Raw genomic sequence first — 18,412 nt, forward strand, 5'->3', positions numbered from 1 at the left:
CAGCCATCAGTTCTGTATGATGACACAAGGCCAGTCTTCAGGAAGTTACTACAATCGACCTACTGCAGATCATGCCAGACTTCAACCACTGCTCTGTTCCAGATTGTTTGGTGCGGCATACTAACACAGTGACTACCATGAAGTCAAGTGGGAGCAGCAGCATTTAAACCCCCTTCCCAGACCAGCCACCGCCGTCAAGCAGCTAGGAAACGTGATGGAAACATAATGAAACATCCCTGTATCACTTAGAGATATTTGTTTGTATTAACACTTTTTATTAAAAAAAAGAACCCAATGTATTGAACAGAACAGTGCCGATGCATTACAACAGCGGTTTGATGTGCGACCACCAACATTGTTACAAAGCATTTTGTAGTACACACTCTCCATCGCACCTTGGTTTCTTTAATTTCTAGTGCAGTGATCAGAACTTGTGCCAGCACATGTTCCTCTGTCTATACAGGAATCTCATACATTAAACTTTGCATAAAACCTAACAAAAAGTAGTCCATAATAGTTAAATCCATTTTCTCTTTCCTTCCACAGACGTGGACACATTACACATTTGAACTGAAACTGTTGTAGAACTGAAACAATACGTTTCCAGTCATGGCTCTCCTCTACAAGTCCTCGAAGTTTGTATTGGGAATTACTGAACGTCCTGCAGAACTATTGAGTGCAGAATCAAAGTAACATTGAGAAATATGATGATTTGTATTTGAGTCAGAAAACAAATACAATCCATGGTAATTGCCAGTAAAAACAAATCAAAGAAAGAATTGTCAAGCTATACTGCTCTTGATCAGGATATTGCAAATTCAATTACACCCAGTCTCGCAAGCTGATCATCATCTTCAGTGCAAGATGCAAGGCATAGTTGGGAATCCAGCAGGTAGTCCGTGGTATGTGGTTCTCTGCAGTCACAGTTGGTGATATCCACAAGGAAGTGCCATTTGTGTAGGCTCCTCCTGGGTCTTCAAACTCCAGAGTGAAGGCAGTTGAGTGGCTTCCACATGAACCAGCTATGTTCGTGCACAGGTGGGAGGGTTTCCAAAGGGAGAGGCAGGCAGAGGTATTTTCAAGTTGAGTCATCCACTGTTGTTTTCTGGCTGTAACTGCTGCTTTTTGCAAGACTGAAATGATCTTAGGGAAACTACTACTGTGTCTCAACCTTGGGGCTGCTGGAATGTGTCCGTGTAGTGGATGGTTTTCCTGGTGAGTCTGATTTGTTCTCTCTGAATTAGCAGCTACTTCATGACGAATATCTGGTAGTGCTATGCCAGCGAGTTGGTAGAGCTTTACAAGTGGCATAGGTTTCAGACAATCTTTTGCACTTTGTCCGCTATGTTTGTGGAGGTTGATTTGTACCAGACTGGGCAAGCATACACTGCAGCACTGTAAGATGTTGCTAGTGCCATCATTCTCAGGGTTTGTGGTCGAGAGCCCCACGTAGAATTTGCAAAGGGTATTTTTTCTGCCTTCCAACTTCAGTCTCATATTCTTGCATTGCTACTTTTACATTCTACAATCCAGAATAACTCCCAGATATTTTGGATGGGTCGTATTTACTAACTATAAACTTTGCTATATGCCTGATTGTGCTTAAGATGAAACTCACACAGTTGAGCTTTCGCTGGGTTTGGATGAAGTTGGTTGTGAGAGTAATAGTCACTAGGCTTTCTCAATGCATCTGTCAGGTGGCTTCAATGTCTTCAAAAGATTTCTCCTCACTCGGAAGTGCCAGGTCATAGGTGTAAAGGAAACATTGTGTTCGCCAGAAGTGATTGGTTGGTATAGATGTTTAATATTATTGGTGAAAGAACAGTTCATTATGGAAAGCCATCTAAGTAGTTGTGGCACAGCATTTGATAGTGAAGTTGCACTAGTTACTCAGTTTCCGTTGTAAACTTCGGTGGTGCCGCTTCATCTGTCTCACTCAGTGACTGTCAAGGGAGAAGTTGCAGATTGTGCATGGTATGGAGGACCTGTCACTGGGTTGTCCATGCAAGTCATTGTGGAAGGTCAAGGCAGGATGAGGCTCGATTGGAGATGCTTGGGTCACCACGGGACTGGATGGTAAGCTGGGGTTGGAGAATCAGGTGGCTGCTCACCAGGATGGCAGAGGAAAAGTTACTTTCAGGGTCCCCATAGATGTCTGTTAAAGGAGGCCACGGGATACGTATGGATCTGTGGTCTGTGCACATGTCCCACGGATGTAGGGTGTGTGACGTCCAACTGATGGGCCCAGATTAGGGTGTCCACCTGGAAAGGAGAAGCCTTGGCAATGACATTTAGTAGCGGTGGATATAGCATATCCAAAAGGTTGTGTTAAGGGTGACCATGAGGCCACTCTGCTGCCTGTGGTGCTCAGTTGGGGTGGTCCTTTAAGTTGCTAGAAGACTACAGAGGGCATTAGATGTGGTGTTTGACATCATTTCCTTGATGAGCTGGGTTTTAAAAGTGCAGATGAAGTGTTCCAAATGACTATTGGAGGTAGAGTGAACAGGCACGTTCCGAAGGTTTTGATTTCTGTTATGGGCACAAAACCATTAAAAGTCGTAGGAGATAATTGCCGTCCCGTTATCAGAAACAAGAGGTGCATCAACTGCCTTCAGGGGCAAAGACTTTTTCCAGCACCACAATAATAGCAGCAGCAGCAGTGGCCTGAGACATGCATAACACAGAAGGGAAGTCAGGAAAGATATCTATTGCAACCAAGCACATTGAGCACAAAACCAAGCCAGCAAAATCTAAGTGGATTTGCTCCCACAGTTCTGCAGGGAGAGAACAGATGGGGAGGTGCAGCTTTTGATGGGCCTGACATTTGAAACATTGGCAGACAGGTCCTTGATGTCGGAGTCAGTATTTGGCCAGAATGTGTGTTGTCAAGCCAAACTTTCCATCAGGCATGTGCCCCAATGGACAGTGCACAGGAGGCACAGTACTCATGGCCAAAGAGGAGGAGGAATCAGATTACAGCCATGATCTGCATCTAAGACGCACAAGAGAGCCCCTCGATTTAAGTGTACTTGGTGCCACCTTGGTTGGCATAAGTGAAAATCAGGAGTGGGAGATGTGTCCAGCCACCCATTCTGCACAAAGCGAGTCATGATATAACATTGGGATCTTGCAGGTGACAGCCACGATGTTAAAGGAAAGCGAGAAATGGCTTGTTGTTAAGGGAAAGGTATAAACAACCAAATCCAGATCTGAAAGTTGGAAACACACTAGTTCACGTTGGTCGAAGGCTGGAGGAGCTATCATGGGGAACTGGGACAGCCTTCCTGCATTTGCGTGTAATATTGCTGTTCTACAGTGAATAGAATAATGAAAATTAGACAGGTACAGTCCCCAGTGTTGTAGATAATGGGCAGTACACTCTGGTAAGTAATGTTTGCAGCTAAAGACAGTGATCATCTACAAGAAGATGAAATTTCTGAACTGTATAAATAATAGTGAGGGCATCCCTCACCTTTATTTGAGAGTAGCATTGCTGGGAAGTAGATAAGGTCTTAATAGCATATATGATAGGGTGCTTGGTGCGCCAAGGTAGTTATGGAAGAGGACTGCACTGGTTCCAGTAGGCATCACTTACTAGTACCAAAGGCAAACCAGGGGTGTACATCATTAAAAACAGAGCCCGCTTAAAGCAATCTTGTGAAGCCTGGAAAGATCATTGACAGCCAGGTGACCATTCGAAATGTGCCCCTGAACACCACAGGTGATGGGTGGGAGAGTTCTGCTATGTTTGCATTGAATTGATCTTACCCTGAAACATCTGTAAACCTTTGAGATTCTGGTAGGCTGCATTTCATTGATTGCTGCATCACAGTTGTTAGTTGGTTCCAGTTCATTTGTCGAGAGTTTAAACTCTAAATGTATCAAGGATGTTTTCAAAAAAGAACATTTGTTCTAGTTTCCTCTAAGTCCTCTTATTGCCAGTCTGGAACAAAAGTTTGAGACTGTGAAGATGGTCCTTTGGTGTTGCACTTGTGGCCAAAGTATCATCAAGGTATGCAGCACAGTTGGGAATGCCCTGCAGTAGTTTGTCCATAAAATATAGAAATATGGCAGAAGCTGAAGAGATTCCAGAAGGTAATTGATTGTAATGGTAAAGGCTGTACAGTGTGTTTAGTGCAAGGTAATTTTGAGATGCTGCATCTAAGGGAATTTGAAAATATGCCTCTGCAAGATCTGTTTTACTGGATAAATGGCCATAGCCCAATTTTGCAAAGAGTTCTTCTGGTCCGCTTCAGCATGTGTGTTGATTGTTACTTTTAAATCACCACAAAGTCCCAGTGTGCCATTGGGTTCGCTTACTGTTATTAGGGGAACGGTCCATTGACTGTGGGGAATAAGTCTTAACCCACCTTCATGAGTGAAACTATCTGCCTCTGTTTTGAGAATGTCTTTAAGAGCTAAGGACACAGAGTGGGCTTTGAAAAAACATGGTGCCACCATTGCCTTAAGAGTGATATGAGCTTCGAAATTAGTTATCTTCCCTAGTCCAGGCAAACAAATTTGGGCATATTTATCACAGAGAGTCTGTAAGGCAGTGCAAAGACCAAATTGCATGGTGTGCACTGTTTCATGACCCATAAATCGAAACATTTTGAAAGACTCTATCCCAAAAATGTTGTCCACTGTGGGGTCAACTATCACCATAATATTTTCTGGCAAAATGATTTGGTTATAAATATTAGGCATGTGATGACGTCCATAGGCTCAAAGATTTCTGTTAGCCATACACAATGTCAGTGACCATAAACTTACATCCAAATACATTATGAGGGGTTGTTTGTTGAGATGCCCTCACTTTTGTAGTTTGCTCACTCACTTGGTCACAGCCTTAGGATGAGACACGTGTACAGCGGAACTGCTAAAACCTTGCCTCTGGTAAGTGTCCCTTTCTGCCACACTCGTGGCAAGTTGTGTGCTGATGGGGAACACACTCCATGCACGACAAAGAAAACAATATTTGCAGTTGGGCAACAGTGCTGCCACTGATTTGACTTGTTGCTGCTGGAATAGTTGTTTACGGGGTTGCTGTGGGCCCAAAGCGGGTGAAGGCCCCAACAAAGGTGTCACGAAATCTGTAATGAGTGGCGCCAGAGAGCTGACTGCTGCCACCTCTTCTTTCGTGGTAAAAAACTTTGGGATGTGTAGTCAATTTTGTGCGCTTCAGCCCTCTGCATTACTTCTATCAGAAAAGGATCTGATTTTCTGCTAGAAAAATCTTTTTGCCCCAAGTGTGTAAGACAAATTTGTACTATTTGCTCTTTTGCTGCATGCAGAAATGCAAGTCTCAAAGATGTCACATTTGATTTAGGCTCTTTGGGGAAGAGTCTTGGAAAAGAAGATCATGTAATGATAGTAAGGTGGTGCAGGTAACAATTTAATTGAGGATGACACCAGGCACATTGCTGAAACTGGTTCTCATATTACTGTGAGATCATTAGACTGTTTAAACATGGTTGTTATTGATGCCCTCAGTCACATCATACACTGCATGGTTTGTATCTGAGTGCTTCTTGCTATTACTATAAGCAACCAGTGTGACCAAGCTGTATTCCAGTGATTCCCATTTCACAATTTCCATTTTAGGGTAAACTTAGACAAAAAATAGAGTTATGGAATAAATGTAGCTGCAATTCAAAAGGTTACTAGCAAAACAAAATAGTGCAGCTGAGACAAAGCCATGGATATTAAAGAAACCACATTTAGTGTCTTCCATCAAAACATCAGAAGCCTTATAAATAAAACAGATGAACTTCTCATAATCATTCAGGAAAATGTGAAGATACATGGAACTAATGCAGACTTGTACGTATTAGAACATCACATGGAAATCTTAGAAGTTGAACAGAATCATCTTGATGGATACAAGCTAATAATATTGTACTCTTGTAGAATCAATAAAGGGGGAGGAGCTACGTGGCAAAAGTGGAGTTACATCCTAGACTCTTTTGTTAATGAATATTGCATTCAACAGCCATCTGAATGCTGTGCAATAATGGTGGATTAGGAAACACATAAACTTGTGTTACTGTCATTTTACAAGCTCCCAGCAGAAAGTATCTTAAGCTAAATAAGATAGGTAGAAACAGTTTTAATGAGGTTATTCAGACTTAACTGGAGACTCATTGTTTTTGAAGACTAAAATGTTGATTTTGTGTCAGATAGTACTGATTAAGTTGTTGATGCCCAGCTTTGAAGTATTTTGCATAGTACAATTCCCTAGGAGATTTGAAGCACACAGTGTAACAGCCATTGACATACTGTTTTTAGACCCAACAACGTGCAGCAACTTTGATGTAAAACCTATGATCAGTGGTGTATCTGACCGTGTTGCAACAAGATATACTGACAATTAACAGATAATAGAAGAAAAGTATTGTATTGCAGAATCATAAGCAATAACCTGATCACAGTATTTAGAGTGTAATAAAGGGAAGAATTATTGGGAAAACCATGTAAACCATACAGTGTAGATGGAAAATTTAGCTCTTTCCTAAAGATATTTGTACAGCATTTTGAGCCTTGTTTTTTCCTAAAACAAATAAGCTTCTAACTGAACTGAAGGACAAGCTGTAGTTAGGATTGAAGTTCTGCTTCCACCAATACAGGAAAAACTTGTAACAATGCCCAAAAAATAAAACACCCCAAGAATAAGGTCAAACCAATATGGAACCTTATTAAACAAGACCCAAACAAAAATAATAACCAAAGTGGATTGAGACCACAGAAGTGGCAAAACTTTCTTATCATTGGGTCATGAAATTCAATAATTATTTCCCTGCAGTGGCAACAAATACCATACTCATTAGTAAACAGTCCAATAAAGATACATTAGATTTACGTGTGTGAACCACCAACAGACATTAGTTTCAAAAATATAACCCCAAGGAAATTAGGAAATTCATAAGATCATTGTAAAGTAGTAATTGTGTGGGCTGTGATGGTGTTTCTACCCGAATATTAAAATCTTGTGATGACTTGATTGAATCCTCAGGAAGCTATCTCTGTAATCAGTCAATGACTTAAATTTAACGTACTGCCATCCCCCTATAAAAGTGTGTATAGGAGGAACACCTCTTAATTACATACCTATTTCGCTCCTTTATTTATTTGAAAAGTGTAGGAGACAGTGACCTACAATAGAATACTGACTCATTCAATTGAGCTGAACTTAACAGCCCCTCATTTTGGATTTAATATGGGATTCTTCATAGCCAAACAAATACAAGGCCCCATAAATGAAGCCTTGGCAGTTATGCTATATTTTGTAACTTTGCCAAAGCATATGATACCTGACAAACTGAAGTGTCAGGTTGTTAATGGCACTTCACTTATGTGGATGGAATATTGCCTTCATAACAGAAAGCACAGAGTATTGTTGACACATTGTATCACAGACTTGAATCTGACCTGGTCATTTATACAAGTTAGCACCAGCACATCATACAAAATCAGTTGATGGAGAATCCAGGACAGAATAACAATAATATGAAGAGATTGCTAATGAACAGGTAGAGAGAGGCAGACAAGCACGTTGAAAAAAGACTGTTAGATACTATTAGTCATCAGACTAACACCTCCTTCTGATGTAGAGAAAACAAAAGGTTCACACACACACACACACACACACACACACACACACACGCAGAGAGAGAGAGTGAGTGAGAGTGAGGCACACACTCACACTCACTCACTCACTATCATCTCTGAGTGTCAGAGAATTGTGGTTGGACCATAGTACCCGGAAATGACAGTGACCACGTGTGGGTGAGCTATGCATGTGTGTGTCTTTTCTGCTGTCCATGTCTGATATAGGACTTTGTCACACAGCTCATCAGCCTTTTCTCAGCATCCCAGCTGTGACTAAGCTTCTCCTCCATGTAGTGAGTAGCGATCCATCCTTTTCATACATCTTGTTGAAATATTTTTAAGAATCTCAGAAATCTGACACTCATTCCCAATATGTTTACTTTTTAACAGCTTTTGGTGCTGAAGTGAAAATCAGCTTTAGCTGAAATGTGATTTCCACTATCACAGTAGAAGAAAATGTTGTTGTTCTGGTCTTCAGTCCCGAGACTAGTTTGATACAGCTCTCAATGCTACTCTATCCTGTGCGAACTTCTTCATCTCCCAGTACCCACTGCAACCCACATCCTTCTGAATGTGCTTAGTGTATTCATCAATTGGTCTCCCTCTACGATTTTTACCCTCCACGCTGCCCTCCAATACTAAATTGGTGATCCCTTGATGCCTCAGAACATGTCCTACCAACCAATCCCTTCTTCTAGTCAAGTTGTGCAGCAAACTCCTCTTCTCCCCAATTCTATTCAACACCACCTCATTAGTTATGTGATCTACCCATCTAATCTTCAGCATTCTTCTGTAGCACCACATTTCAAAAGCTTCTATTCTCTTCTTGTCCAAACTATTTATCGTCCACGTTTCACTTCCATACATGGCTACACTCCATACAAATACTTTCAGAAACGACTTCCCGACACTTAAGTCTATACTCTACATTAACAAATTCCTATTCTTCAGAAACGCTTTCATTGCCACTGACAGTCTACATTTTATATCCTCTCTACTTCGACCATCATCAGTTATTTTGCTCCCCAACTAGCAAAACTCCTTTACTACTTTAAGTGTCTCATTTCCTAATCTAATTCCCTCAGCATCACCAGACTTAATTCGACTACATTCCATTATCTTTGTTTTGCTTTTGTTGATGTTCACCTTATATCCTCCTTTCAAGACACTGTCCATTCTGTTCAACTGCTCTTCCAAGTCCTTTGCTGTCTCTGACAGAATTACAATGTCATCAGCAAACCTCAAAGTTTTTATTTTTTCTCCACGGATTTTAATACCTACTCCAAATTTTTCTTTTATTTCCTTTACTGCTTGCTCAGTATACAGATTGAATAACATTGGGGAGAGGCTACAACCCTGTCTCACTCCCTTCCCAACCACTGCTTCCCTTCCACGCCCCTTGACTCTTATAACTGCCATCTGGTTTCTGTACAAATTGAAAATATCCTTTCGCTCCCTGTATTTTACCCCTGCCACCTTTAGAATTTGAAAAAGAGTATTCCAGTCAACATGCTAGAAACGTAGGTTTGCCTTTCTTTAATCTTTCTTCTAAGGTCAGTCGTAAGGTCAGTATTGCCTCACGTGTTCCAGTATTTCTACGGAATCCAAACTGATCTTCCCCGATGTTCACTTCTACCCGTTTTTCCATTCGTCTGTGAAGAATTTGCGTTAGTATTTTGCAGCTGTGACTTATTAAACTGATAGTTTGGTAATTTTCGCATCTGTCAACACCTGCTTTCTTTGGGATTGGAATTATTATATTCTTCTTGAAGTCTGAGGGTATTTCGCCTGTCTCATACATCTTGCTCACCAGATGGTAGAGTTTTGTCAGGACTGGCTCTCCCAAGGCCGTCAGTAGTTCTAATGGCATGTTGTCTACCCCGGGGCCTTGTTTCGACTCAGGTCTTTCAGTGCTCTGTCAAACTCTTCACGTAGTATCATGTCTCCTATTTCATCTTCATCTACATCCTCTTCCATTTCCATAGTATTGTCCTCAAGAATATCGCCCTTGTATAGACCCTCTATATCCTCCTTCCACCTTTCTGTTTTCCCTTCTTTGCTTAGAACTGGGTTTCCATCTGAGCTCTTGATATTCATACAAGTGGTTCTCTTTTCTCCAAAGGTCTTTTTAATTTTCCCGTAGGCAGTATCTATCTTACCCCTAGTGAGATAAGCCTCTACATCCTTACATTTGTCCTCTTGCCATTCCTGCTTAGCCATTTTGCACTTCCTTTCGATCTCATTTTTAACACATTTGTATTCCTTTTTGCCTGCTTCATTTATTGCATTTTTATATTTTCTTCTTTCATAAATTAAATTTAATATTTCTTCTGTTACCTAAGGATTTCTACCAGCCCTAGTCTTTTTACCTACTTGATCCTCTACTGCCTTCACTACTTCATCCCTCAAAGCTACCCATTCTTCTTCTACTGTATTTCCTTCCCCCATTCCTGTCAATTTTTCCATTTTACTCTCCCTGAAACTCTGTACAACCTCTGGTTTAGTCAGTTTATCCAGGTCCCATCTCCTTAAATTGCCACCTTTTTGCAGTTTCTTCAGTTTTAATCTGCAGTTCATAACCAATAGATTGTGGTCAGAGTCCACATCTGCCCGTGGAAATGTCTTACAATTTAAAACCTGGTTCCTAAATCTCTGTCTTACGATTATATAATCTATCTGAAATCTGTCAGTATCTCCAGGATTCTTCCATGTATACAGCCTTACTTTGTGATTCTAGAACCAAGTGTTAGCTATTATTAAGTTATGCTCTGTGCAAAATTCTACCAGACGGCTTTCTCTTTAATTCTTCCCCCCAATCCATAATCACCTACTACATTTCCTTCTCTTCCTTTTCCTACTACCGAATTCCAGTCACCCATGACTATTAAATTTTCGTCTCCCTTCACTATCTGAATAATTTCTTTTATCTCCTCATACATTTCTTCAATCTCTTCGTCATCTGCAGAGCTAGTTGGCATATAAACTTGTACTGCTGTAGTAGGTGTGGGATCCGTGTCTCTCTTGGCCACAATAATGCGTTCACTATGCTGTTTGTAGTAGCTTACTCGCACTCCTATTTTTTTTTGTTTTTTTTTTTTTTTTTTTGTTCATTAATAAACCTACTCCTGCATTACCCCTATTTGATTTTGTATTTATAACCCTGTATTCACCTGACCAAAAGTCTTGTTCCTCCTGCCTTCAAACTTCACTAATTCCCAGTATATCTAACTTTAACCTATCCATTTCCCTTTTTAAATTTTCTAACCTACCTGCCCGATTAAGGGATCTGACATTCCACGCTCCGATTCGTAGAACGCCAGTTTTATTTCTCCTGATAACGACGTCCTCTTGAGTAGTCCCCGCCCAGAGATCCGATTGGGGAACTATTTTACCTCCGGAATATTTTACCCAAGAGGACGCCATCATCATTTAATCACACAGTGAAGCTGAATGTCCTCGGGAAAAATTACGGCTGTAGTTTCCCCTTGCTTTCAGCCGTTCGCAGTACCAGCACAGGAAGGCCGTTTTGGTTACTGTTACAAGGCCAGATCAGTCATCCAGACTGTTGCCCCTGCAACTACTGAAAAGGCTGCTGCCCCTCTTCAGGAACCACACGTTTGTCTGGCCTCTCAACAGATACCCCTCCGTTGTGGTTGCACCTACGGTACGGCCATCTGTATCGCTGAGGCACGCAAGCCTCCCCACCAACGGCAAGGTCCATGGTTTTATATATATTATAGGGAAACATTCCACGTGGGAAAAATATATCTAAAAGCACAGATGATGTGACTTACCGAACGAAAGTGCTGGCAGGTCGATAGACACACAAACATACACACGAAATTCAAGCTTTCGCAACAAACTGTTGCCTCGTCAGGAAAGAGGGAAGGAGAGGGAAAGACGAAAGGATTTGGGTTTTAAGGGAGAGGGTAAGGAGTCATTCCAATCCCGGGAGCGGAAAGACTTACCTTAGGGGGAAAAAAGGACAGGTATACACTCGCACACACACACACATATCCATCCACACTGTATATGTGTGGATGGATCAGCATGCCACCCTCCACCTCAAAAAACTATCCAATCTCCTGGTTTCCCACCTCCGGAAAGGCAACTCACTCACCCTTCACAACCTTTCCAGCAAACCTCAACCTCCTCTCATTGCACACCAACCCAGTCTCTCCCATCTACTCAATCTCCCACTTCCAGCTCCACTCCCTCGAAAATCTCAAAATTCCAATCAACACAACCTGGAACCACAACACCCTAATTCAGTAGTTAACCTTTCCTCCAAACCTCTCTCCCAATCCGAAACCTCTGTCCTATCCAAAGGCCTCACCTTCAGCCCCACTCCCAGATTCAACCAAACAGCCCTCGTCAAAGATTTACTGTCCTACACTCGTACTCTCTGCTGGAAATATCACTTTGCCATGAAGAAAAATGATCCTAATCCTACTCCTAATGATCCAACTCCCCAAGACACCATCCAAATTGAACCCTGCCTGGAACAGTTCTGTCCTCCGTCACAGTGGGACCCACCTCCTCTTCCTCAAAATCACCCTCTCCAAACCTTCCAGGAATTTCTGACTTCCAGCCTTGCATCTCAATCCTTCTTAAAAAAACCTTGATCCTACTCCCAACATCACCACTGCTGAAGCCCAGGCTATCCGTGATCTGAAGGCTGACCGATCCATCGTCATTCTTCCCGCAGACAAGGGTTCCACGACCGTGGTACTTGATCGTCGGGAGTATGTGGCTGAGGGACAGCGTCAGCTTTCAGACAACACCACATACAAAGTTTGCCAAGGTAACCCCATTCCCGATGTCCAGGTGGAGCTTCAAGGAATCCTCAGAACCTTAGGCCCCCTGCAAAACCTTTCACCTGACTCCATCAACCTCCTTACCCCACCGACACCCCGCACCCCTACCTTCTACCTTCTTCCTAAAATTCACAAACCCAATCATCCCGGCCGCCCCATTGTAGCTGGTTACCAAGCCCCCACAGAACGGATCTCTGCCTACGTAGATCAACACCTTCAACCCATTACATGCAGTCTCCCATTCTTCATCAAAGACACCAACCACTTTCTCGAATGCCTGGAATCCCTACCCAATCTGTTACCCCCGGAAACCATCCTTGTAACCATTGATGCCACTTCCTTATACACAAATATTCTGCACGTGCAGGGCCTCGCTGCGATGGAGCACTTCCTTTCATGCCGATCACCTGCCACCCTACCTAAAACCTCTTTCCTCATCACCTTAGCCAGCTTCATCCTGACCCACAACTTCTTCACTTTTGAAGGCCAGACATACCAACAATTAAAGGGAACAGCCATGGGTACCAGGATGGCCCCCTCGTACGCCAACCTATTCATGGGTCGCTTAGAGGAAGCCTTCTTGGTTACCCAGGCCTGCCAACCCAAAGTTTGGTACAGATTTATTGATGACATCTTCATGATCTGGACTCACAGTGAAGAAGAACTTCAGAATTTCCTCTCGAACCTCAACTCCTTTGGTTCCATCAGATTCACCTGGTCCTACTCCAAATCCCATGCCACTTTCCTTGACGTTGACCTCCACCTGTCCAATGGCCAGCTTCACACGTCCGTCCACATCAAACCCACCAACAAGCAACAGTACCTGCATTATGACAGCTGCCACCCATTCCACATCAAACGGTCCCTTCCCTACAGCCTAGGTCTTCATGGCAAACGAATCTGCTCCAGTCCTGAATCCCTGAACCATTACACCAACAACCTGACAACAGCTTTCGCATCTCGCAACTACCCTCCCGACGTTGTACAGAAACAAATAACCAGAGCCACTTCCTCATCCCCTCGAACCCAGAATCCCCCACAGAAGAACCACAAAAGTGCCCCACTTGTGATAGGATACTTTCCGGGACTGGACCAGACTCTGAATGTGGCTCTCCAGCAGGGATACGACTTCCTCAAATCCTGCCCTGAAATGAGATCCATCCTTCATGAAATCCTCCCCACTCCACCAAGAGTGTCTTTCCGCCATCCACCTATCCTTCGTAACCTGTTAGTTCATCCCTATGAAATCCCCAAACCACCTTCCCTATCCTCTGGCTCCTATCCTTGTAACCGCCCCCGGTGTAAAACCTGTCCCATGCACCCTCCCACCACCACCTACTCCAGTCCTGTAACCCGGAAGGTGTACACGATCAAAGGCAGAGCCACATGTGAAAGCACCCACGTGATTTACCAACTGACCTGCCTACACTGTGATGCATTCTATGTGGGAATGACCAGCAACAAACTGTCCATTTGCATGAATGGTCACAGGCAGACAGTGTTTGTTGGTAATGAGGATCACCCTGTGGCTAAACATGCCTTGGTGCACGGCCAGCACATCTTGGCACAGTGTTACACCATCCGGGTTATCTGGATACTTCCCACCAACATCAACCTATCCGAACTCCGGAGATGGGAACTTGCTCTTCAATATATCCTCTCTTCCCGTTACCCACCAGGCCTCAGTCTCCGCTAATTTCAAGTTGCGGCCACTCATACCTCACCTGTCATTCAACATCATCTTTTCCTCTTCACTTTCGCCTCGACTGACATCTCTGCCCAAACTCTTTGTCTTTAAATATGTCTGCTTGTGTCTGTATATGTGTGGATGGATATGTGTGTGTGTGTGTGTGTGCGCGCGCGAGTGTATACCTGTCCTTTTTTCCCCCTAAGGTAAGTCATTCCGCTCCCGGGATTGGAATGACTCCTTACCCTCTCCCTTAAAACCCACATCCTTTCGACTTTCCCTCTCCTTCTCCTCTTTCCTGATGAGGCAACAGTTTGTTGCGAAAGCTTGGATTTTGTGTGTGTGTTTGTGTTTGTTTGTGTGTCCATCGACCTGCCAGCGCTTTCGTTCGGTAAGTCACATCATCTTTGTTTTTAGATATATTTTTCCCACGTGGAATGTTTCCCTCTATTATATATATATACACTGCTGGAAATGGAAAAAAGAACACATTGACACCGGTGTGTCAGACCCACCATACTTGCTCCGGACACTGCAAGAGGGCTGTACAAGCAATGATCACACGCACGGCACAGCGGACACACCAGGAACCGCGGTGTTGGCCGTCGAATGGCGCTAGCTGCGCAGCATTTGTGCACCGTCGCCGTCAGTGTCAGCCAGTTTGCCGTGGCATACGGAGCTCCATCGCAGTCTTTAACACTGGTAGCATGCCGCGACAGCGTGGACGTGAACCGTATGTGCAGTTGACGGACTTTGAGCGAGGGCGTATAGTGGGCATGCGGGAGGCCGGGTGGACGTACCGCCGAATTGCTCAACACGTGGGGCGTGAGGTCTCCACAGTACATCGATGTTGTCGCCAGTGGTCGGCGGAAGGTGCACGTGCCCGTCGACCTGGGACCGGACCGCAGCGATGCACGGATGCACGCCAAGACTGTAGGATCCTACACAGTGCCGTAGGGGACCGCACCGCCACTTCCCAGCAAATTAGGGACACTGTTGCTCCTGGGGTATCGGCGAGGACCATTCGCAACCGTCTCCATGAAGCTGGGCTACGGTCCCGCACACCATTAGGCCGTCTTCCGCTCACGCCCCAACATCGTGCAGCCCGCGTCCAGTGGTGTCGCGACAGGCGTGAATGGAGGGACGAATGGAGACGTGTCGTCTTCAGCGATGAGAGTCGCTTCTGCCTTGGTGCCAATGATGGTCGTATGCGTGTTTGGCGCCATGCAGGTGAGCGCCACAATCAGGACTGCATACGACTGAGGCACACAGGGCCAACACCCGGCATCATGGTGTGGGGAGCGATCTTCTACACTGGCCGTACACCACTGGTGATCGTCGAGGGGACACTGAATAGTGCACGGTACATCCAAACCGTCATCGAACCCATCGTTCTACCATTCCTAGACCGGCAAGGGAACTTGCTGTTCCAACAGGACAATGCACGTCCGCATGTATCCCGTGCCACCCAACGTGCTCTAGAAGGTGTAAGTCAACTACCCTGGCCAGCAAGATCTCCGGATCTGTCCCCCATTGAGCATGTTTGGGACTGGATGAAGCGTCGTCTCACGAGGTCTGCACGTCCAGCACGAACGCTGGTCCAACTGAGGCGCCAGGTGGAAATGGCATGGCAAGCCGTTCCACAGGACTACATCCAGCATCTCTACGATCGTCTCCATGGGAGAATAGCAGCCTGCATTGCTGCGAAAGGTGGATATACACTGTACTAGTGCGGACATTGTGCATGCTCTGTTGCCTGTGTCTATGTGCCTGTGGTTCTGTCAGTGTGATCATGTGATGTATCTGACCCCAGGAATGTATCAATAAAGTTTCCCCTTACTGGGACAATGAATTCACGGTGTTCTTATTTCAATTTCCAGGAGTGTGTGTATATATATATATATATATATATATATATATATATATATATATATATATATATATATATATATATATAAGATGTGTGACTTACCAAACGAAAGCACTGGCACGTCGATAGACACACAAACATACACACAACCTTAGGGGGAAAAAAGGACGGGTATACACTCGCGCACACACACACACATATCCATCCACACATATACAGACACAAGCTGCAAATGAACACCAACTGTATAATATAACTGAGTAGGCAGCACCATTTCGCAAAGTAACAGCTCTGTTGCTAGTTTACTTAATTACAATTAGCTGGCATAAGCACGAACAGTACTAAGCACTGCAGTGAGAGCTTTTTGTTAATAGAGTATAAATATTAAGTTTTATATTTGCTAGTCTTTAGCTAATTTATACCTTGACTCATTCCACATCCCTGAAAGTTCTCCTTCGTTATGGAATCTATGGGACACAATGAATAAGTGAGTGAATGAGTAAAAACTTCTTGTCACCGAAAAAGGGGGTTATTCATAATTCAACTAATCATCAATAAATGTATTGTTCACTGTTACCTGCTCGGCAAACTGCATGCATACATTAACTGTAAGTTTATTGTTACATAAGACAATGGTGATTTTAAATTATGAAAGAATTTCATTTCGGTTTTTAAGTTAATCCACTAGTGTACTGAGTTTTAAATGAGGAACTGGTATTCTTACAGATGTCTTGCACCGCAATAAAGTGATGTTGGTAATTGGGATTTTATCAGCACAGAACAATTCTGAAAGAAGACAAGCTGTCAGAGACACGTGGATAAATCTTATAAAAGGAGACGCAAGAATTAAATATTATTTTGTGGTTGGGTCTGAAGTTTGTCCACTACATCCTTCTGATAGGTCTGATGAGTGGTCTTGTGAAAACTGGCAAATCTCACTTCCTAAAGGTAAGATTTTATATTTGGAAAAAGGGTCATCATCATATTTTAAAGAAAAATAGCAAGTAGTGTCAAATAAAATTTGATAGTCTGATGGCAGTTTCAAATAGTTGTTGTCATTCTAAAATAGATGAATATTTCAAGTTTCATTCAAGATGTGTTGCCGTAGGACTGTTGAAGTACATTTAAAAGGGTTAGAATGAGATTCTAAATTCTTTCTGGGTGGGAAAATGTTGAAAAAGTTGTGGTATGCAGTAAATTATGAACTTTACAAAAGAAACAATAGACAGGGAGTGGTACTGTGGAATGCCTAGTATGTTACACTTGTTGGCAAAATCATAATGCTTGGTAGGGATTTGTAAAAGCAGTTTCGTGTAACTAGTGGATACAATGGTGGATCTTACTTTGCTTAAAATGTAAAAGGAATTTGATTATGTTGATTGTATCGTGTACAGAAGGTAGGAGTCAGGCAGCAGCAGCTGGCCAAGACACACTCAGCAACAGGGAAGTAACTGATTTTGTCACTTTTATGAGTTCCTAACCAGGAGTGAATTTTATAATATCATCTGTGCGCTTTAATAGTTTAGTTTCTTGAGTTTCTGCTTGTTAATTTAATATCTAGTAGCCACAGTTCTTGCATTTTCGTTTGCATCGGAAAGTAAACCAATTTTGTGACATATTACAGGTTTCTAATCGGGCGAATTATTTAGTTTCACCTGAGTACTTCGGTACTTAGGTTTTTGAAGCTCTGTGTATTAATATAATTTTTTAGACACAGTTCCTGTGTTTTCGTCAGTGTCTACAGTAGCGTTGTACAGCATGTGCCAATAGTCTATTTATCTGCATAGTTTAGTTTTCCACCATCTTTAGTATGGACAGGTACTGTGATTGTTGTGTGCGGATGCGAGCCAAGTTGGTAACACTTTGCTCTCAGCTCCAGGCTGTGATGGTTTCGGTTACACAGCTTGAGGCTGCAGTGAATGGGCAGCACTGTTGTGGGCCGGCCTTGGGGATCCACCGGACATCTCGCACATCCGAGTCCTCCGATCGGTCCTCACCAGTGGCCAGTCCAGTTACTGCTCACACTGAGGTTGACCCCTCACCTGTTGTCAAGTGGGAGGTCACCCGGGGCATAGCAGGTGGTGAAAGACTTCCCAGGTGGCCACACATAAGGCCTCCCTGGTTTGTCTGACAAATAGATTCTAGGTGCTGTCTGTGGCTGACACTGTCACTGAGTGAGATGCCGTCGCGTGTCCTGTTTCAGAGGAAACCTCTCACCCTTCAAGATCCGGACAATCACAGAGGGTAGGATTATGGATAGTTGGGAGCTCTAACATTAGATGCGTTATGGGGCCCTTAGGGACATGGCTGCCAAGAAGGGAAAGAAAACCAATGTGCACTCCATGTGCATACCGGGTGGAGTCATTCCAGACGTGGAATGGGTCCTCCCGGATGCCATGAGGAGCACAGGGTGCAGCCAACTGCAGGTGG

The 18,412-nt window shown here is 43.5% G+C and overlaps 1 protein-coding gene across 3 annotated transcripts in view; it reads left to right on the forward strand.

The window, feature by feature from the left end:
- The window catches only part of LOC126195030 (UDP-GalNAc:beta-1,3-N-acetylgalactosaminyltransferase 2-like), a 147,278-nt gene that overhangs the window by 31,618 nt on the left and 97,248 nt on the right, over window positions 1-18,412 (forward strand). For all 3 annotated transcript variants that reach the window (XM_049933471.1, XM_049933472.1, XM_049933473.1), the window contains exon 2: window positions 16,709-16,930. In XM_049933471.1, the coding sequence (XP_049789428.1) occupies window positions 16,709-16,930 (222 nt within the window). The remainder of the gene's footprint in view (window positions 1-16,708; window positions 16,931-18,412) is intronic.

This window comes from Schistocerca nitens, chromosome 7 (assembly GCF_023898315.1).
Source record: "Schistocerca nitens isolate TAMUIC-IGC-003100 chromosome 7, iqSchNite1.1, whole genome shotgun sequence".
In the NCBI taxonomy this organism is placed as follows: Eukaryota; Metazoa; Arthropoda; class Insecta; order Orthoptera; family Acrididae; genus Schistocerca; species Schistocerca nitens.